Source organism: Glycine soja, chromosome 15, assembly GCF_004193775.1.
Source record: "Glycine soja cultivar W05 chromosome 15, ASM419377v2, whole genome shotgun sequence".
In the NCBI taxonomy this organism is placed as follows: domain Eukaryota; kingdom Viridiplantae; phylum Streptophyta; class Magnoliopsida; order Fabales; family Fabaceae; genus Glycine; species Glycine soja.
This window is the reverse complement of record NC_041016.1, coordinates 9561877-9585122: the sequence shown is the minus strand read 5'-3', so window position 1 is coordinate 9585122 and position 23246 is coordinate 9561877. Positions and strand designations below refer to the sequence as shown.

The 23246-nt window shown below is 29.6% G+C and overlaps 4 protein-coding genes across 4 annotated transcripts; 1 reads left to right on the top strand and 3 right to left on the bottom strand.

The window, feature by feature from the left end:
* Positions 1–533: 533 nt before the first annotated feature.
* On the bottom strand, positions 534–2658 carry LOC114387230. The gene is made up of 4 exons (XM_028347373.1): positions 2087–2658; positions 1547–1665; positions 975–1090; positions 534–891 (listed from the first exon to the last, which is right to left on the bottom strand). The coding sequence occupies exons 1-4, from the start codon at positions 2466–2468 to the stop codon at positions 645–647; spliced, it is 864 nt and encodes a 287-aa protein (XP_028203174.1). The 5' UTR covers positions 2469–2658; the 3' UTR covers positions 534–644.
* Positions 2659–4652: 1994 nt separating this feature from the next.
* LOC114387327 (U-box domain-containing protein 54-like) lies at positions 4653–6816 on the bottom strand. Its single transcript, XM_028347487.1, has 4 exons — positions 6334–6816; positions 5491–5615; positions 5293–5408; positions 4653–5181 (listed from the first exon to the last, which is right to left on the bottom strand). The coding sequence occupies exons 1-4, from the start codon at positions 6614–6616 to the stop codon at positions 4983–4985; spliced, it is 723 nt and encodes a 240-aa protein (XP_028203288.1). The 5' UTR covers positions 6617–6816; the 3' UTR covers positions 4653–4982.
* A 6336-nt stretch (positions 6817–13152) lies between these two features.
* LOC114387023 (phosphatidylinositol/phosphatidylcholine transfer protein SFH9-like) lies at positions 13153–17726 on the top strand. The gene is made up of 11 exons (XM_028347125.1): positions 13153–13462; positions 13569–13606; positions 14271–14354; positions 14471–14524; positions 14729–14806; positions 14917–14970; positions 15088–15147; positions 15251–15346; positions 15742–15843; positions 15959–16039; positions 17151–17726. Exons 1-11 carry the CDS (start codon positions 13408–13410, stop codon positions 17436–17438), a joined length of 990 nt encoding a protein of 329 aa, XP_028202926.1. The 5' UTR covers positions 13153–13407; the 3' UTR covers positions 17439–17726.
* A 562-nt stretch (positions 17727–18288) lies between these two features.
* On the bottom strand, positions 18289–21608 carry LOC114387022 (WEB family protein At1g12150-like). The gene is made up of 2 exons (XM_028347124.1): positions 21421–21608; positions 18289–20336 (listed from the first exon to the last, which is right to left on the bottom strand). The coding sequence occupies exons 1-2, from the start codon at positions 21583–21585 to the stop codon at positions 18771–18773; spliced, it is 1731 nt and encodes a 576-aa protein (XP_028202925.1). The 5' UTR covers positions 21586–21608; the 3' UTR covers positions 18289–18770.
* Between the last annotated feature and the right edge of the window lie 1638 nt (positions 21609–23246).

Below are 23246 nucleotides of genomic sequence, written 5' to 3'. Positions count from 1 at the left end.
AAAATTAGTAGATGATTGAGTTCCTTAAGTATGTTGACAACGATCCTCTAATTGTGATTTGTGTGTATGAAATTTTTTTATTAGGAGAGACAAAATCTATTTCGATAATCTCTACGACTTGAAGGAGATTCATCATGACTTTCAGCTATAGAGATTTCTTTACCAAAAAAAAAAAAGTATATAACAAGGAGTGTTAGCAAATAGCAACACGCTCTCTTTCGATTTGTTCAATACATTCCAAACCAGATTTTGCGTTCTTTCACAAGAAGCGCACATATTTTGATCTCACTCTTGCTGCATGTTGCGCGTGTATATTTACACTTTCTATATTGGCTCTGCAGCTAGCACACGTTATAGCAATATTATCATAGAATACTTGCAACCCAATAGCCCACATGGAAGATCATCATGCCTCACATGCAGATCACTAGTTAGTTAGAAATTAGAATAGACTATATATATATATATATATATATATATATATATATATATATATATATATATATATATATATATTCTCATTGATATTACTCTTTATTATAAGACATGGTTTATTACTACACAAGTTCTGTATGAATCCTATTTATTCCTAGTCTAACATTTGGGTCAACAAAAATAGAAGAGTTACTATACATATTCATTGATCAAAATCTTGGTCTAAATAACCATATAGGATTTGGCACAAAACGCATAAGAGGAACAAAACCACAGGATTCATTTTCTTCTTGTGAAACTCTGGAACTTCTACTGTCACTGGAATATGATGAGTTGCAACCTATCATCTGATCAATCACTTCTTTTCCATCGCATATTATTTTAATATCACAAATTTCTGGTACGTTCTTGAGGACCTTGTTTGCTATGGCATTTCGCCTTCTAGAGACAGATTTGCTACTCATCCCAATAATAAAATATGTGACACATTAGTAAAAAGGCTATTGTTATTAATTTAATTTCAGATATTGCAAAGGTACCTTAAATTAGATTTGGTAATTCCAATCACCAATTTCCTTATACTATGAACTCTAACATGGTCTGTTATAGCTTTGGCAATGTTGTCACCCTCAATAAGCATAATCTCCACCTTAACCTGTATGTTATTACCGTTATCTGCAATCAATATTCAATATAGAAAAGTTTCTCAGAAGCAAAAATCACTCGACCCAATTTAGTTCTCACACACACATCCGTCTCTGAAAAAAAACACTTGGCTCAATTTAGTTTTTAAAGGAAAAAGAAGGCACTAAATAATTCTGCAACATTACACAAAGTGAATAGCCTTTTAGTCATTTGTCTTCAATTTTCGATACATAATTTTCCTATAAAAAACTGACTGTGTATCAATTTACCTTAAAAAATTATTAGTGACTGACATTAGTTCAAAAAAATATTAACAAAACAGATGAAGAACTAAATTGTCTCACATTCGTAATTTTGAGACACTATTTGGTAACTTTTTTTTTTCTTAGACTAAATTCCGCCAAAGTGATATTTTCAAGTGTAAAATAGGGTATTGTGTGCGTGTATGTGTGTTAGATTTCTTTACCTTTGAATCAAGGCACAAGTCAATGAACTTTTGAAGGAGCACTTTTGTCTTGCTTTTCTGTTGTGTCAAGTGAAAGTTAACATATTCTGGATTTACATGACTCCTTGGAAATTTCCCAACTGCCATCAAACATCAAAAGCAATACGATCAAGCACAGAAAGTCAGCTAAATCAATGGCTTCATTAATTAAAATGGAAACAACCACTTCATTCTCCCGTTGACTTCAGTATTTTTATCAATCAAAATGGTAACAACCTTGTAATTCATTCCTTGAATAGCACCAACAAGTAACCAATTAATCTTGCTAGAGAAAAATTATTACATGGTATAAGACCCTCACATGTTTATGATCTTGACTAATCTTCACATGACATAATCAAATATTTCAAAATGAATTATACTCACCTACATGTCACATGTCATGTAGAGCCTTTCAATAAACCTATTATATGTGACATAGAAATTGATAAAGACTTTGATTATCATAAATCATGTAATAATTTCTCTTAAGCTTATGCGAACTATAAGAACATGACTCACATGGACTTGGGACGAGCCTGATTTCAGGGAAAACGTGTACGAGATAGACAGTGGTAGAGGGTGTGACAGCATGATTCAAAGTCCATAAAAGTGCTTCCATGCTTGATTCCCCAACGTGGTCCACTGCAACATGAACAACATCTTTGTCGTTATGAAAATCAAAAGAGAACACACTGCTTTCGCAGTCTTCTTCTGATATTGTATCCAATTGCTCCTTCAGATTGATCTCAAATAGCTCCTCTGAATCTTCATTGTTTATCTCGTTGGTGCTGCAATCAAACACTTGGTTTCTCCGAAATCCAATGAAACCGCAAGAGCAACTAGAGGTTTCTTCATCGGAATCATAGTGCAAACAATCATGCCCCGTTTCCACTGACATCATTGATGACAATTTTGTCCAAGTTTACATCAACTTGGTTTCTCGTATGATTTTGTAGACTTTGTGATTAATTAGAGAAAAACTAAAAAAATGAGTAGAATTTTGGATTAGATTAGTTTCATTATGTAAGCATAACCAATACGAAACTTCAGCGACTTGAGAATGCACATATAGATTAGAGCAATGATAACAAGGAGTACGCGGTGTACGAGCAAATTTATATTATAAAAATAAAATGATATGAGGAGAATTAATTAATTAAAGTAAGAAAGTAATATGAAGGTGACAAGAAAGATTTTTAAACAAGAAAAAAGAGAAATAAAGATAATTAATGAAGACCGAGTTAGGGATTGCCATGAGGTAAACTAGGCCGGATACCTCTATTTAAAGTCAAATCACATACACACAATATTATACTAAATAAATGATGATGCCGTCTCTTTCAAATCGGAGATTAGATAACGACTAAATTGGACACTTGTGTTAATTAATTACATGTTCTATTTAGAAGCTCATAATTGATCATATCGTGTACGGTGTACCTATAGTAGGGTTTTATTATTGGGTTTTGTTTCTTGGCTTGGAAATGGAATTATGATTCCAATATGATTAGTTTTTTATATTCGAATTTTTAAGGAATAAGAGTATATAGTTATATTGTTAATGGTGTACAACTCAGCATATCACACGCGAAAATAATTAATTAAGTGGATTTTTTTTTAAGTTTATTGATTTAAATATCTTTTTGATCTTTTGGTCTTTCAAATTAAAAATGTTTTGTACTCTCATAATTTAAAAAGCACTTTTTTTTGTTCATTAATTTGAAAATAGTGCATTTTGGTCTTCAAAGCTGACGTGGCTAATTAATGACATGTTTTTTTTTAATAATTTTAAAAATATAATTTATGGCTTTAAACTCTCAAAATTTAGATTAATGAATAATATTTTAAAATATGTCTTGTGACGATTTAAACTCCTAAAATCTAGTAAAACAAAATAAAAAAATCATTTATAAATTATACGTATCTATTTTTGTCTATTATGTTTGATTAATTAATTACATATATCATAATTTTAAATATTTTTCGGTTAATATTTTAAATATAACAAATTAAATAAAGCATATATACTGTATACAATATTTTGCTAGTTAAAGGGATTTTACCACATGTGGAATCCGGCCATGATTTAGGTGGCCCAAATATTTTATACCCACTTCCTAGCCAAAATGCAAAAAGGATATGAAAATACTCTCATCAAGCTCGAATTAAGGAAATACAAAAACACAATTTTTGTATTCATAACTAATTTGCATTTCCTCTAAAAAAAAAAAAAAACTAGTTTGCATTTGTATGATATTCACGCTATTCCCTCTTTTAGTTTAATTTATTTTCAATCAAAGTAATAATATCATTATGATACGTTAATGATATGCTAGCATATAATCAATGAAATTGACATCCCATGTAATTATTATAATCAAAGATACTAAATGTGATGTTAAGATAATTTTGTATCGTTTATACCAAAAAAAGAATAAGATAATTTTGTATCAATAAAGGTTCTAATATACGTTGAGTGAGAGAGTAAATGTGGTCTAAGTATATCATTTAAAATAATTAAAAAGCATTTCCATAATTAAAGTTTCCATAAAACCATTGATACGGAGTTTAATATCTTTCCTTTTCTTTATGCACATTTTTTTTTTATATGAAGTTTAAATCTATGAACTCATATATACACTACTAAGTCGGTCCTAGCGATTTTATGCCTAATATTTATGTTTACGCTGCTCATAGACCTTAGCATGCAAGAACCAGTTTTAAAAAGCGATCGGTTTTTTAAACTAAATTTGAGAATCAATTTTTAAAACCAGTCAGAATTGAATTAGTTTTAAGAATTAAACTGGTTTTAAACTAGTTTACAAACTATTTTTTCTTTAAAAAAACTATTTTGATTTTAGAAAAAAAATAATAATCTAATGCCCGATTCTTTTTTATTAGTAGCTCAGACGAGTTTGTCAAAAATCATGCTCTAATTATTTTTAGCATATTACGAGCACATCAAATCAAATAATCAGCTAAAATCCATGGGAAGTCTTAAGCAATGGGACACTTGTGTGTGTACCTGTTCAGTTTTGGTAGTGTCTCCTTCTGAAGTGTAACGTACATAAAGTAATTAACCACGTTTTGTTCCAAACTTTACTCCATTTCAATACGACGTACAATCTGAAGAAATAACTTCACATCTTTCATAGTTAATAGACTTTATAGCCTGCAGTTCTTGTTTACAATAAGGACTACCTTAACTTAAAAAACATTAGCAGCCCAACCAAGTTACATAAAAACTTGTCATGTTGTATGAAAATTCTCTTCTTGCATCAAACACTTCGTTTTTCATCAACATTGTTGTTGATTTTTCAAAGTCTAAAATTAATCTAAAACCAACATTCATTTAGGGAACTATTTATTCCCTATGCTGCAATTCTGTGACACAGTGGTCATGAAAAGCTTTGGCTTAAAAGTTGAAACAAACACATGAAGCACTTTGCTGATGCTTGTTGTTTTTCTGGGACATGGAAGGATCAGTAGCAATGGCACGAGTTATCTGTTCATTTACTTCTTTTCCTTCACATATAAAGCTCACCTTGCAACTTTCTGGAGCATTCTGAAGTACCTGATCAGCTATGCCACTCCCTTTCCTTGATCTCAATTTTCTGTGCAACCAAAATTTTAGTGGTTCAAAACTTCAAATATGAAAATGCTTATTCTATAGGCCAAAACTAAAGTTGTAATGAGATACATTGATAGTATGGTTAGTATTCTACCTTATTTGGGATTTGCTGGCTCCAATCACTAGTTTTCTCATTTGAAGAATTGGAATCAGATCAATGATAGCCTTTGCAATCAAGTCACTCTCAATCAGGATGGTGTCCACCTTAACCTGCTTGATATTTTTCTCACTTCAAGTCTTGATTTTTGGGTGAAATTGGAAAGTACTTCCATTGTAGTTGTAGAATTAGTACCTTGGAAGCAGAGCATAATTGGAGGAATTTGTTTAGAAGCTCTCTCCTCTTGCCTCTTTCTTGAGCCATGTAGCTCTCTACCTGCTCAGGACTCACTTGGTCCTTTGGAATCATTCCCACTCCCACTGCCATTACAAAAACACAGTGATAAGAGACATTCACAAACACACAGATGCATATTGTTGCTTAGAAATAGCATTCAAACTTCAACTTGGGGAAATTCCTATTTGCATTTTCAGAAAGGAAAATTCAAGTCTAATCTGAAGAATTCTACACGAGTTTTGACTTTTTGTCCTTGAAATTCATAATCCTTTACTTCAATCATTGTACTAGTTGGGACTTGAGAACTCCAATTTTAGTAGCCATTTGTTGACTCTTGTATCATTATAACCTTTAAGCCCTCAAAATTGATTCCCGGGTTAAACTGAAGAAAGCCAAATGAAAATAATAAAAAAAAATGAAGTAAACTTGGTGACCTTATCAAACTATCAACCATTATATATATATATATATATATATATATATATATATATATATATATATATATATATCCCTTGATCCTTAGAGACAATAATTTTCAGGGTAGGCCAAGGGTGAGAACAACTTGCACCACCTATCTACCATATAGACAGAAAAAAAAGATTGAAAATTTACAATCTAAAATCCAAAACAACAAAATAAATAAATGGAAATACAAGATTGGCTAAGTGATAAGGGAGGGGAGAAAGGTGACTATTTTGAATCTTCCAACTCACATTTCTAACAAAAAAAAAAACTAATAAACTAACATTTATCGAGAAAAATAAAATAAAAGGGACATGCGAAAAAAAGAAGACAAGTTACATGGATTTGGAAGGAGTTTGATCTCAGGGAAAATGTGTATGAGATAGAGCATGGTAGAAGGAGTGGCCAAGTTGTTGAGGGTCCATGCCAAGGCTTCCATGCTACTCTGGCTCTTACCAACAGCCACATAAACAGTGTCTTCATCCTCGTTCTCTTCTTCACCAATGGTAACCATAGGATTAGGACCATCATCATTTAAGTGCAAGTGTGAAGAATTCTCTTCCTCTATCTCACTCACACTGCTGCTTCTGCCATAGTAGTTGTCTTCCACAGACAAAGACATTTATATCAGTGAACACTTCTTGTTGTGAGTGAAAGGGCACTAAATACTTATAGTAGCAGTGGTTGGCTTTAGAAGAGACTGTAAATGAAAAATTGAAAACAGAAAGTGTGATATAAATGAGAGAGAGAGAGAGAGAGAGGACAATGTATGGAGTTGAATAGTAGCACCGGCCTAAGGGGACAAATTTGAGAATGTGAAAAGCTATGTGGTTCGAGGACTAGGAAATTTGGAGTTTGAACATCAACTTTGACTTTTATTTGTGTCGTGATGGACCCTAATGTGTGTTACGTAAGATATTGTGGGGGATTAAAACACTATTTTTTATATCTATGATTAGTTCTTACAAAATTAAAAAAAAATATTATGTTTATATTTGAAAAATGAAAATGATACTAATTATTTTAATTATACAAATAAGACTATAGTGATTTATATTTTTATGTTTAAAGAATAAAAAATAATCTCTACTCTTTTAAGACCAATTCAATCAATTTCAATTTTAAATCTTCAATAATATGATCCTTGTACTTCTCAAAACATATTATAAATTATAATGTGATAAAGTCAAATCAAGCACATTATTTTATTTGTGTTTATTGAAAACGTCGATTTTTGTTTTTTAAAAAACAAATTTCTCACACCTCATGATTTGGATGTCTCACGCGTGCAAAGACAAATATATAAGGATAAATTATAATTCTATCTTGTCTAATTCTTGATTTGTGTTTAACTTTGTATTCTTTTCTATAATTTTATTCTCTAAATTTTAGAAAAAAGGAAATTTTAGTTCAATCACCAATTTTGTGTAAGTTTATTTCTTTTATTTTTTACACTTTAATTAGTTAAATTATTTTTAATTATTAAATTTTAATTTTTATCTCATCACAATGCAGACACATTAGTTAATTGTTAAGTTAAATAGTTAACATATACAAAATTTAAGATAATATTAAAATTGTGGATTTTTTAAAATCTAAAACATTAAAATTTGTAGGAAAAAAAAAAGAAAACCAATATTACATATAAAAATGAAAGGGAATCAAGATTGCAATTAAAAAAAAAAAAAAAAAAACAAGGCGAGCATAATTTTTTTTCAAATTTCAAGTCACACCTCCGCTGCCAGCTCCCTCATCTCAAACTCTAACTCTCATTATTTTTTTTATCACCCTTCGTCTCATTTTTTTTAGGACATAGTTTAGTCTAACCTGTTTATTAAAAAGCTAAATTTAGGCTTTTAAAAAGATCATTAAGCTTGATAAGCTAATCTGATATTATGCTATTTACAAATGTTCAATGACTTAGGTATTTGAATCAATGCACCACTCAATTTTGAAATATTTCCAAACTTTCTTACAAGGCTGTATGATATACACTTTTAAAATAACCATTTTGAATTAGAAAAAAAAATTCTGATAAAATTATTTTAGAATGAGATTTTTTTATTTTTTGGAATAGTTATTGGGGAAATGTATACGTATTCTGAAAGTGTATATATGTATTGGAATAGAAAAAAAATCTCATATTCTGAAATAGTTTTATTGGAAAGAATTTTTTTCTATTTCAAAATAATTGTTTTAGAAGTGTATATGTATTTTGGATTAACTATTACATAATAGAAAAAATCTCATTTCAAACTAGTTTTGTAGGATGAACTTTTTTCTATTTCGAAATAGTTGTTTCAAAAGTATATATATATATCGAAATGTTTAATTATTTTTTTAGAAATTATTCATTTTAGTCTTTGTAGTTAATAAGTGAATTTTTTTAGTTGTTAAAGTTTACATTTTAATTTTCCAAAAATTTTTACTGGTAAAATTTTTTAACTAATGAAGTAAAAAAAATTTAACGACCAGAATTAAAATATAAATGTTAAGTAATAAAATTTCACTTAACTAAAAGAGATAAATGTAAAAATTACCAACATAAATCATTTTGAAATAACTATTTTAGAATAACATTTTTCTTATTTTGAAATAGCAGACACAAGAAACTTTAAATGCCAGGAGCTTAGATATGTGATTATGCGATTTCCTTTCTAGGTGTGGTGCAGTGGTGCAATGGTGGATGACAAGAGGATGTTGGAGGGCAACATGACATGATTAGCAGGAAGAAGACAAAAGAAAGAGCCTGAAACATTTTGGTCCATTTAAATTTCTTTGAAAAGTACATGATTAAAAATGAGAGTACAGAATTCAAATGCAAGGGACTTGTTACATTTGGTGTTGGGAGACTTCAACCCCCAGCCTTAGGCTTGGAAGACGTTAGGTAATTATAGATTTCACTCTCATTCCCATTTTGACAAAGGAAAATATAAAATGTAATTGCTCCATTCTTTGGCTTCCTGGCGTGGCGGCAGTCCTAGTAATTTTCGTGATTTCTAAAAGAGGGTCAACAAATAAAACCATGTGTTCCCCCATTCTATGCACTTTGTGATTTCTTTTCTTTTTTTAATTTATGTACTGGATGGTCACTGTCAAACACAAAACTAGACCTGAATCCAAATAAGAAACTGTTTCCAACACAAAAAACTAGAGCTGAATCCAAACAAACAGAAACAATCATGGCTAGAAATAAAAAAAAATTAAAATAGAATTAGATTGATGGAAAATTTGGGACTGTTATTCGTTCGTTGGCCAGACTGAGAATGAGGTGACAGTTAATTGGCTTATCAGACCAGCCTGGGCTTTGAAATAGGCTACGTCAGGCCTTAAGAATTGGTTCATAACAAGCCTTGGTCCGTAACAGGTAAAAACCTAGATTTATTTTAATAACTAAATTGATAAAATTTACATTTTATAAAAACTAATTAAAAGTGTAACTTTATAAAATTTGGCAAACAAGCCAAAGACTAGAGAAGCTAGGTATATAAGTGACTTACATACTAGGAAAAGATAATAAATTAATAAGTAATTATTGAGTCATTAAATTAACCCAGCTAATATTCTTATTAACCTAATTTTTATTTTGCTTAACTTCTAACTAACCTAATAAGGCTATGTTGAACAAAGTATTTTAGTTATCTTTTAGTTTTTTTATTAGTTGAAAAACTTATTTAACTATTTGGTAAGTAAGTTTTTTTAATAGCTTCTTAATAGTTTTTAATATTTTTTAAAATATTACTTGAAATAGTATTTTTTAAAACCTTAGCTTCTAACTTTTAACTTTTTTTATATTTTTTTCCATTTTTATTCTCAATACATTTGTTCAATTTTTTTATTATCTTTTTAAAATAAATCATAATTTTATTATTTTTATATCATTTTACACTTTTACAACTATTTTAAGAATTAATTTTATCAAACACTTATAATTTAATGTGTTAATTTTTTAACTTTCAACTACCAATTTTCAACTTTCAAAATAACTTTCTCGATTTCAGCTTTTCAACTAGTTTTATTAAACATAACCAAAGTTACCAATAACTGTCAATTTCCCATAAAGCATTTTGATTTTAAAAATAAGCATTTATATATGTCAAATTATATATATTTTAGATATATCAATTATTTGAAGTTATATTGCAAAAAAAAAAAATTAAGTTGCCAAAATCAACTTAAAAATAATTTTATTTTGTCAAATAATGACTTTTGAGTTTTGACCAATTAAAGAAATAAATTAGTCAAAATAGACAAGAACCGTCTATGAGCCTTAGTCTAGAAGATACACACTTTTAAATTTGATAAGTTGGTTTAGGTAGATATAAATAATAAATTTTGTCATTATTATTATTATTATTATAATCTTTTACAGAGTATTAAGATCATATATTTATTTATTAAAATACATATTAAAGCTGTTAATCTACATAAAAAAAGTCTATAAGCTTATTTGAAAGATAAATTTATATCTTATTTAAAAGTTTATTTTCAAAATATGATTTTGAATGGTTAAAAAATGCTTCTAAATAAGTTATTATGAATATAAGGTTAAACCTTAATTGAAAATATATTTATATCTCATAAATAAGTAAACTTTAATCTATCTATTTATAATATATAAAAAGTAAACTTTAAAATTGACATTATCAATATTATAATATTATGTTGTCACATCACTAAAATTATTAATGATTTGAAAGGAGTTTTTAAATATCATGTTATCACGTTAGTAAAATGAGTGATTTGAGGAAAATAGAATATTTTACTTTTTGTTGTTATTATATTAATTCAAAGTAACACTCATCAATAGCAGTTGATATATTTTAATAAAATCAATAACTTCTCACATTAATAATAATTTTCATTATATGTAATATTTAATTTTACATATTGAGTTAATATAAAGGAAAATTATTAAATAAATTAAATAAAAAAATTTGCACTAATTTAATAATCATATATATACACAAATTTATTTTTTTTTATAATTAGTTACTTTAAAATATACTTCTGGAAAAATAATAAATTAAATTCTTGACTTTAAAGTTATAAAATAATATAATATAATATGAGTATATATATATATATATATATATATATATATATATATATATATATATATATATTTAAAAATAAAATTATTAATAATTATATTCAATGTTAATTATTTAAATCAAAACTAATTAGATAAATATAAATTAATGATACAAGATTAATGGTTAATATAGATATAGGAATTTTTAAATTATTTTCATTGTAAATTTTATTTTATAACTAATTTTTTAAAAAAATATATATTTATTAATTAAATAATAAATATTATTTGCTTTACTTTTATATAAAAATAGCTATATGTAAAAATATATGTTACAAAATTTATTGTATGATAAAGTTAACAATATTTTTTAATTTTAAATTATGTTTTCTAAAATAACTCTTTCAGTAATAAAAAAGTAATTACATTTTTTATTATTTTAATACCATATTAAAGTTACACAATGAATATCAAGATTTAATGGTTACATGTATTAAAATACTATTGAATCATATTAAACAAGATTAATAGGAAATCCTATATATATATATATATATATATATATATGTCAATGAGTTTTAAGATTGAATTTTGTAAAATAAATAAATAAATATAAACTATAAGTTAACTTATTTGTGAAATATAATTTTTAATTAAGTTCATCCATAATCATTTAAATGTATTAACCCTAATTATATAATTTTTATACTATTTTAAATTATATTTTTCACACTAATAGTAAATTAAATAATATTTGACTATTCTTAATTTTATTTTTTTAAAAAAATAAGGTACATTAAAGTATATATTTCACAAAATAACTAAAAATATTTATAATATTATATACCGTAAAATAATATATATTAAAATTGTCTAAGACATTATTATTATTATTATATATAATAAAGTAGTAGACATTATTATTATATATTAAAATATTATAGTATATTATTTTTTTCTTATTTTTTTAATTTGGTTCGTTATAAAAATTTACTATTATTAAAATCTTTTAATAATGAAATTATTTTTAAAATTAATAATATTTCTAGTTATTGATTATAATTAAAATTGTATTATCATTTTCATGTTTATGATCAAATTAATGGTTTTATGTTCGGTATAAATTCTACTTTAAAGAATTATAAATATCCATCTAATTTATTTCTCATGTGCTCTCTATCTTTCTTTTATTTTTTTTATTATTATAATATCATTTATTTCATTCTTTGTTTTTTACTCTTATGTATGAAAAATGATACTTAAATGTGTTATTGATCATCATCAAAATTGAAAATTTAACTCTTTTAGATTGACAAAATATAAGGTGGATCTATATTCATAATTAATAAAAATTCATCCCTTTAAATTTTTATTTTTAGTGTTACTTATATTTATATTTTTTATTTTAGGTCTAACTATTTCTTTGAATGATTTTTGTGAGAATGATCTTTATTTTTAATGTTACTTATATAAGCTTTATACAATACATTTTTTATTTGAAATAGTTTATATTTTAGATTTTACTTTATTTTAAAAACATGTGTGGAATGTAGGTGATTATAATGTTAGTTATTACCACCGAATGTGTGTAAATCAATAAGTACAATTTTTTTTCTTATAATAAAATTTGAATCCAAGATATTGTATAAATTGTTCATTTTTTAAAATTAACTCTAGTAAGTTAAGAATATGAAATTGCTATAACTTAATTAATTATTATCTCAAATTTAAGAATGAAAAAAATAAACACTTAATATTTATATTAAAAATTTAATGATTTTAAAATTATTTTGTAATGTTATTAGTCACACATTATTCTTAATATAACTTTTAATGTAATTATTATAAAAATTAATAATTTTATATAACGGTATAAAATTATTTTATATTATACTTACTATAATTTTTGTTCTCTTATAATAATTCTACCTCGTTTGTGGAGAATTATTTTGGTAAAAGATTACAAGATACTTATTTTGTACCAACAATATTAGTATTAGTTATTTATAAACGGCACCTAACCAAAATAAATAGGATTTGAAGCTAACGGTTTAAAATATTGACAAAATTTTAATTTAAACACAGAGAGATGAATCAATGTGAATAACATGCTTCATTTGCATTGAATCTTGGTATCTACCTCTGAGTCACTGACTGTGCATTAAGTGGAATGACTACACATAACATCAAACTTTGGTGTGCAGTACTGCATCTGTAACAGTGAAGGAAAGGAAAAGAATGCAATGACTCAACTCCAGATAGTAGATAGTGAGTGAGTGAAGCTAAAGCTACAAAAACAACAACCAAACAAAAAACTCAATTCTCTTCTGTTCTTGGTTTTTGCTTTTCCTCATTCTCTCATTCTCAACACCACCAAAATGGGCCTTGTTTCCCAGGATGCCCTCAACCAACTCCAAGCTCTCATGGATCAAGGTCTTCCCTTTATCTCATCTTCTCTTTCCTTTTTCATCTTTCTCTCACCCCTTTTTCTTTCTTTTCTTTTCTCCTTTTTTTTTATTGAATTGTTTCTTTCTGACAGTGCTACTTGAGGAGGAGCCACTGCAGAGAACGTTTCAGGTGACCATTTTAGCTATACACCTTCCCACCTGATTTTAACATTTCATTTTTTTTTGCTTCTTGGGTGTATGCTTGTTGATCCTGATCTCTCTCCTGTGTTTGACCTGTGTCAATAGCACGTCTTGTTTCAATGGATTTTTGTTTACTATGGGCATTGGAACCCTGAAATTCTAGTGATTGTACTTGTGTCTATGTGTTTCATTAAGGTTGTGACTAATTTTTCTTCTGCATTCCTCCACTCCTGTTTAAGACTTTTCACATGTAGCAATGATTCAGCAAAGGGAAGGGGAAGGGGGGAGGGGGGATGAGATCTGATTTCAAGTATGTAGTTCAACCAATGTGGCACTTCTGTGTATATATATCTTCAACTTTCCTGGTTAACTTGTTTGAAGGAGTCAAGACAATCATTTCTTATGTTTTACACCTCCTGTTGTTTATTTAAGCATACCGACATATATAATTGGTAATAATAAGATCTTTCTGTTTCTGGATAGCTGATAATTTAATCAATTGTGTGTGATTTTATCTACCTATTCTAATTATAATGAGGTTTGATGAGATCTGGTGATCTCTTAGCAACTGATTGCAACTGCTTAAGGACAAGTTTTTTCACTAGAGAAGCACTTTATCTTCCCTTTTGGGATTTAATTGCTGTTCTTTGCAGAATGTTCATCAAGGATGTGTCGCCGAAACCTTAACGCGGTTTCTAAAAGCAAGGGAGTGGAATGCTACCAAGGCCCATAAAATGGTAAGACGTGTACAGTGGAAGTGTTGTTTATTGAATGCTTTGCAAATATGTGTTTATTGCTGTAAATTGACTAATATCCAATTAATTTATTTGTAAATGCCTACATTATATTTCAGATAGTCGATTGTTTAAAGTGGAGAGTACAAAATGAGATTGACAACATATTATCTGTAAGTCTATATTCTACTTATCTTTGTATATTATTGTTTGGACATTTCTTTTGGTAGTTCATATTTTTCAGTTAGGTGGATGCCTGTAATTAAGAGATGTTCTTATTCTGTCCCTTTATGTATTTATTGGCAAAATCTTATTAAGACGTTATTGCAAATGACTTTGTTCTTGCATGTTAAGCCTGGATGTTGTTTCATTTTCAGAAACCAATAATCCCTACTGATTTATACAGAGGCATTCGTGATTCACAACTTATAGGATTGTCCGGGTACTCCAGAGAGGTGCTCTTCAAACACAATATTTTCTCAGTCCATTTTGTCGTAGTTGTGCTTGATTGTTATATACATGCACATTTTTACTGTCATTGATCAAGATTTGACATACTTTCCAGGGTCTGCCAGTCTTTGCAATTGGTGTTGGGCTTAGCACATTTGACAAAGCGTCTGTAAGTTTGTTATAAAAGGGAAAAGGAGCATTGCTATGTTTGGAGCACTATCTATTGCTTTATCTTAAAGCCTTGTGTTCCTATCTAACATTATTTCGGGTGCTTGTATGATTGCAGGTCCATTATTATGTGCAGTCTCACATTCAAATTAATGAATATCGTGATCGTGTAATCTTGGTGGGTATTACTCTTTGGAGTCTTCTAAGCTTCTTAATTTTTTGATTAACCTGATAGTTTAGCTTCTTCCCTTTTGTTTGTTTTGACCCATATATGCTTGTAGCCTTCAGCATCAAAGAAGCATGAGCGGCCTATTACCACATGTGTAAAGGTTTTGGATATGACTGGTCTGAAGTTGTCAGCCCTGAATCAGATAAAGGTACTTTTTAATGATACAACTATTTGGTCGAGTAGGTGTAGCATAATTGTGAATTGAGTGTATTCATAATGCACTTTGATGTTAAGACAATAAACATGCAGGTTTAAGTTTAAATGGTAAGTAATACCGCCATTAATTAGGAGTCGTACGGTAAATAAATTTGTGTCTGTAAACTTTAGAATTTACTATTAACATATAATGATCAATAAACTATTGCATATCTGAAAGTATTATACTTGCTCAAAGTTGCACTCGAAGATTCAGTTTAGATCAAACTGTTTTTGTTGTTATTTTGTGAGCAAATGCATAAAGCAGAAAACCTTTGTGAGTTTTTTGTTTTCCATTGTTTTTAAATAATTTCCAATATTGCTTAGTCATCTTTCATGCTGATGCAGTTGTTAACAATAATATCATCCATTGATGATCTGAACTACCCCGAGAAAACAAATACTTATTACATTGTAAATGCCCCATACATATTTTCAGCTTGTTGGAAGGTAAGACGATATTATTCCTTATGACTTGGTTTCCTGTATATTTCTCCTTCTTATACTGGTTTAAGTTGAGCACCTTTTGACACCTAGGGAAGTGCTAAACATTTTGCATTAGCAGGTTGTGAAGCCACTTTTACAAGAGAGGACAAGAAGAAAAGTACAAGTCTTACAAGGTTGTGGGCGAGATGAGCTATTAAAGGTAAGGTATTCATTTCTTTATTTTAAATTCTTAGACAAGGACTAGTGGAAGTACATACTCCCAAGTCACAACAGAAGAGATCATATATGATAGAATTTTTATTTTTCCACATTGCTTGCTCTCAATTGTTCGAATGGAGCATGTAATTTCAGAATAGATAAAAGGGCAAATGCAGAATAGAAAAAAACGCAATCAGAAAAGACATGTTAGGAAAAACGAAAACTAGGCAGTTCTTGAAATTTTTTTTCATAGAGATGCCAAATTGGCAACTTTATTCCAGATAAGAGACAGTAGCGTATGCTCCTTGAAAATCTTTATTGCATTTCTTTCAACCTCATGCATGCACTGTACGTTGCCATAAAGTCTTGCCCTCCTTATACTTCAAAATAGCCTTCAAAACTAGTTGTCATAAAATGTTACATTTTCCCGAACAAATCAAACATTCACTTGAAACACCTTATGGTCTACACAACATAAATCTAGAACATTGTAGAAATACATGATTGCTTGTCTCAGAATTAAAAAAAGTACATTACCCAAGCATAAGCAGAGTGTTTTATTAGGTCTATAGATCTGTAACATTGAGTTTCCTGTCCTTATAATCAACAATCTATTCATTGCTAGCTGGATGTATTCGTGAAAAAAAAGGAAAAAAGAAAAACGAAGAAACAATTCAATACAAAAGAAAAGCATTAACATATAACCGAAGCCCATTACAAGGGGGAAATTGAAACTGTTTGGGTTTTTGAGGACTTTGGTAATTTGTGGTGGAGTTTTAGAACTTTGCATAAAATAAAGCTACATGATGTGCATGTTTGTGCATAAAAATCAAGAACTTACTTCAGTTTCAAGCAATTTTTGTTTCTCTTTCATATTTACATATTCATGTTTGTGCATTTTGTTTTCTATAAAACGAAGCAGTGGCAAGAGTAGCACAGGTCATTCTTCTGGAAGTGCATTTTTTTTTTCTGAAAGTTTTTACTTTTAATTCACTCCGTATTAGTAAGCACGTGGATCAGTTCTTTTTTATTCTAATAGAGAAAAAAGATGGCTAAATGCATTGTAACCTTATATTATTCAATTGAAATTAACAAATGAAATTTGCATGTAGATCATGGATTACACGTCTCTGCCACATTTCTGTAGAAGAGAAGGCTCTGGATCATCAAGACATTCAGAGAATGGAAATGAAAATTGCTATTCCGTGGATCATCCTTTCCATAAGCAGCTCTACAACTACATCAAGGAGCAATCCAGAATCCATGAAGCTGTTGAACCCATCAAGCAGGGATCATTCCATGTAGATTTTCCCGAACCTCCTGCCGAGAAAGCAGAGATTGTCAAGACTTTAGAGTCTGAGCTACACAAGTTTAAGATCAGCAATGAGAATGGTGATTGAAGATTGATACTGTTACCAATGGTGTCTTGGCCATGTTGTCTTTTACCTGTCCTACTAACCATTTGAACCAAACTAATGATGTAACAACGGTTCTTCCTCCACACTATTATGAGGATTCCGCAGTACTAGTTAGCTTTGTTTATCTTAGATTGAGAAGTTTAGTGAGTAGTCAAAATAAAGCGGATCCCAGCTTTGCATTATGCCATAATGCAAAGTGAGAAATGTCAAATATGATGATAATTATCATGTTTCTTCTAAGCTTGATATTTGCATTTTTTTTAATCTTCATATTGCCTTCTCAATTCAAATAGAAAACAGTTTGTGTTCGAAGTACTGAGCTTGGAAATAAAGAGTATGTATATGCTGCTATTAGATTTGTGGGAGAAAAAGATCTGCTAATTCTCATTTTCTTGTTTAAATAATATTAGTATTACATTTATCTCAGAAATAGTTGTGCATGGTAAAGAGAAGGAAAACGGTTCGAATTTAGTAGACTTCATTTTTGTAGTGATTCATTCACTTCATTTTATGCTCAAAAGAATTAAATTTATACTAAAAAGGTTATACTTAACAATATGAAAAGAAAGAATAAGTAATATTACCCTCAGTTGATCCAGTCTAATTTAACATTCGGATACTATGGATCTCGTATTAAATCAAAAAAAGAAAAAAAAAACTAAATGTTACTATTACGTACCCAAAAAAAAAATTGTTCGAGGAAAACATCCCACGTTAGTTAGATATTCATGGAAACCAGTGCACAGAAATTTTATCCAAACGTGTTACCGTGCATCATTCGTAGTACTTTATGATCGTGATAACTGATAATATAGTATTGCATAGCCAACATATACGTGGTAATTGGTAACTTACAATATATAGCTAGTTATTCATGCATGCAACAACAATAAGCAAAAGCTAGCCTCAGCCACTTTGAATTTGAATGGCTTCTTGGGAGACAGATATACATGTTTTATAATTATATCATGCATGTTCTTCGACAAGCTTCTTCACCTTACCACGATGGTAAATAATGAAAACCAACCAACAACTACATCTAAACATATTTTCCCTAAAATGTGGAAAAAAACAATATGAAACTTCTGTGTTCCCTAGGAACTCAAGAAACCAGGACTTTGACAATGAGCATTCACATTTGCATGGAAGATGGAAACATTGACATGGCTTTGAAAGCGAAATGGGAGAGTTTTTTTTATGCATAAATGATTGATCATGTGATTCAAGGAGCCTCTAATCTCCCAAGAGAAAGGCACAAAGCCAATAAATGCTATTGAATATTGATAAATGATAACCCCATTTGGCATTTCAATTCTAAATACGCAGAGAGATTGGTCTTGAGGAATTGTCTGAGTAATCCAAGTTTTGTTCTTCTTGACGCCACTTTTTTAGTTCACCCTCAACTGCAACCTTTGCAGAATCTGCCATCTCTGCATTCCTCAGAGCCATATCTGTTGCAGCCTTTATTTCCTCAATTGCTTTCAGGTTTGCCTCCACCTTTCTGTCCACTTCATTCTTTCTTGAGTTGATTGCTTCCACCTGAGCCATTACTGCTGTTTCTGTTCTGTCAATCAAGTCTTCAGATTCCTTGATCTTCCCACTCAGTGCTGCAAACTCATCAACTGTCAACACAATCTTCCCATTGGAATCTGCAACTGAGACTGTGTCTTGGGTGTTGTCACTGTCTGACATCATCTTCATCTCCTCAATGGCTCTTTGTTCTGCTGCTTTTGCTTCCTCAGCTTGTTTCAGGTAAAGCTCTAGTTTTTTCTCTAGTTCTTCTGCCACTGCTTTGGATTTTTCAGCTTCTTGCTTCAGCTCTTGTGTTTTAGATCTCATTTCTTCCTCTTCCCTTCTTGCAGTTTCTGTCTCAAATGAAAGGTGTTTGATCTTCAATTCTATCTCATCAATGTTATCAGATTCTTTGTCCATTGTCTCTTCTGGTTTACTCTGTAGTTGATCAGTTAGGTCAACAGCTAGAGCTTCTGCTGCCTTTTCCTTCTCCTTGAGTTCCTCTTGCTCTTTCTTCACTTGTTCCAATTCTTTCCTAAGGGAATCCACTAGGTCTCTCAGGGAAGTTTCTTCTTCAGCAACTTCTTGAAGTGTTTTTGTTGCTTCTTTGATCTCCAAAGTTATTAGTCTCACTGAATCCATCTCAGAAGCATGTGCCTCTTGTATCTGCTTTTGGAGAACCTGAATCTCTTCACTTGTTTCAGCAAGTTTGGCCTCAAGGCTTTGTGTTAGTTCGGGTTCATACTCATTCTTCAATGCAATTAATTTATTCTGTGCTTCTTCCTTGGCATTTTCGTAGAAACTTAGCCGTGCTTCTCTTTCTTCCATGGCCTTTGCCTGATCTTCTTGGGCTTGTGATGAGGCAAGCTTCAAATGTTCAATTTGTTCTTTCATGGTTGCAACTTGGTTTTTGAGTTCATGGAGCTTTTCTGTGTTCAATTTTGCGGAACGTTGAGCCTCTCCTGCTGTTTGGAATGCAGCCAGTTTTGCCTCCAAAGCTGTGTCAAAATCCTGCCTTATTTTGTTGAGTTCTTGTTTGGAAGCATCTAGTTCCTTCACTGTTGTTGTGTACTCCTTTCTTGCATGCTCTAGTTCTTGTTTCCATGCTTCATATCCTATAGCTTTTTGGGATAGTGCCTGTTCAAGTTCTTTGGCCTGATTCTTCACAGCTTCAGCAGCTTCTATTGCTGATTGTTTAGATTCCCTCACACTGTTGAGCTTCTTTGTCAATTCCTGAAGGGTCACATTGGCCTTATCAAGCTCGGAGAGGGCTTTGGATTTTGTGTTCTCAGCACTTTCTAGCTGTTTCTTTATTTTGTTTAATTCTCTTTGGGCCAAGAGAAGCTGAGTCTCCTTTTCCAGCACATTCTGCAAATCACACAAGTTACTGATCATGAATCATAACTTCACAAAGAATGGCACTACTAATAATGAAAAATGATGCAAATGTTGAAAGGGTTTGTTTGGGTAAGTTTCTCTAAAAGCACTTCTAGGAGAAAACAATAAGAAAAAATGAGATAAGCTTTTTCATAAGCTAAAATGACCTCTCAATTAACTATCCATTAGTTAATTTGTAAAAGTTCTTTTATATAATTTCTCTAAAAGATGAGATGACATCAATAAATTAGCTAATGGAGAGACCATTTTAATTTATGGAGAAATTCATTTCATTCTTTTCTTTTTATTTTATCATACTAGAAGTGTTTTTAGAGAAACTTATCTAAATAGACCCAAACTCAAAATCATGCAAAGGAAGCAATTATGCAAACTTGGAAATCTCTAAGCTGTGTGCGCCTTGCAAAGACAACAAGAACTTGTTGGTTTTTTATTAGAATAAAAGATTTTTCAAAAGAAGAAGAGATATGTTAGGCAAAGGAACTTATTAAACTTTTATTCTTGAGCTTTATATATGGAGTCAAAATGTAACACAAAATTAAAAAATATCAACAGCCAACAACATTCTAATCTTAAAATCAAACTGATTATATATCCTTAAGTCTAAATGATAAAAATAATATCCTTATCTTTGTCTAAATAATATCCTAAAAATCTGAAATATAACAAAAATTCTAAAAAACTATGGAATGGCAAATATTCAGGCATATCTTCAACCAGACTCTAGTATCAATTGTAGCTTGTAAGTGTCTATAATTAACCAGCATCCAGGGTCATGTCTTTGGCATCAAGCATTCAAGCTTCCAAGCATGAATTTAAATTGTGATTGTGGTAGCGATTGCGGTCGCGGTTTCGGGTATTGCGGCTGCTGCAATGCAAATTTCGGCCCTTGCGGTGTGAACTATTATATGTTTTCACTTAATGTAAAAAAGAATTTTACAATTATTTTATTTATTGGCATATCTTTTATCTATAACATAGCATAACTTTCATTCATTTTAATCTTGAATCCTTGTCCTAGAACTTCTTTAAAAGAAAAGTTACATTTGATGTTTACCTCCGATGATCTTCTCTTGATAGAACGTTTTTCCTTTGAGACGGCTACTTCACCAAATAAACTAACAGCTGCTTTAACAGATTGGAATGGAGCCCTTGTGTCAATCTCTCCAGCCTCTCTTGGAGAATCAGTGTCCCTTTCTTGATCTCTAATTCTGAAACTCATTATATATTTTTCTTACTTGCAAACGGTATCTGCATGCAGGAGAGGGATATATACATAACAATGAGCATTGTTAAGATAAATCTCGTTATACATATGAAACTACATAACAACATATTTTATATGCTTTCAAACTTAAACCAGCATTGATATATATAATATCATTGCACCACATTTTACACATGGTATGTTAGATATCCAAAGCATAAAGGACTAAAGTTATGTTTACCTTAATGTTTGATGTTACAACAAAGGACCTGGAATGCAATGTCCTTAAGAGAATGAAACAAATAATGGATCCAGGGACTCCTCCTTTCAATTGATCTGGTAGGGCCCAGATAAAGAATTTGCAAAGTAGAGGTGTTGGAATTCAAAAGAACCTAGGTGAAAACGTGGGCTCCTTTTAAGTCCAACTTTTATTCACCTCCCTGAGACCGTTGAAAACAAAGGAACTTCCTAAAATATGGTTGGTTAAATTTGCTTGGACGTAGAATTGGCTATATATAAGTTATATTTAGCTCAAGGGGCAGAGAAGTTTGTGGTGGTGTTGACAGAAAATGCCTACCATGCATACAGGGTTGTCAAATACAATAATGACCATTTTCTGTTCTGTAGTTGGGAAAGCATTGGGGTATATGCGGAAAATATGGAAGGTTCAAATGAACCATGATGAAATATATATTTACAATATTAAAGTGTCGATATATCAGTGTTCATTGATTATTTAAAGAAAAAAAAAAGTTGAAAAGGAGTGATGACACAATTTTCAATCTTAAAATTTAGTCTTGGAAAAGATAGCATGTTGCTAGAGAAGACAAGTCTTCTGATGTAAAGATATCCTTATTCGAAAGTTAAAAACTAATTTTTTGAGATATTAATATTTATTTAAGAAATTGATATTTTTCAACTGATATTTTTTCATACATATAAGTTAAGAATCAAACCTATGATTATATAATTAAAAAAATTATTTATTAATCATGTCATATCATATTAGAAGAGAAAAAGCCTTCTGAAAATTAGACTAAATAAAAAAATTTATTATTATTATTATAATCTTATCATTTATAAGAGACTAACATATATAATATTTTAAGAAAAAAATAAAGAATAGTTTTTTATTGACATGATTAGACTAGAAGTGAAATAAATATAAAAGAAAAAAAGAATAAAAACAAAAGGAAATAAAATAGAAAATATTACTTGCTCTTAAATATAAGAAACAAATTATAGGTTAATTAAATTTTTAGTCTTTCAACTTTTTCATATTATAATTTTTAGTCCTTCAAAATATTTTTGATAATTTATAGTCCTTCATTAATTTTTTGTCTAACATTTTTAGTCTCTCTAATTTTTTTTTGTCAATTTTTAGTCCCTTATTTTTTATTGTTTAAAAGTAGTTCCAAATATAAAATAAAAAGGGACTAAAATTAGCAAAACAATGACTAAAAATTGAGCAATAAAAAAATTAAAAATAGGAAAAAAAATTAAAAGGACTAAAATTACTCAAATTTTCTTTTGAGAATCATGTATTAACATGACGTCACAAATGCATTATTGAATGCCACCACATAAGCTGTGTAGCAATATCATACGATGGAAGGAACCAAGACTATTGATTTTAGAGAAATAAATAAAAACTTTTACTTTGCACGTTTTACAAG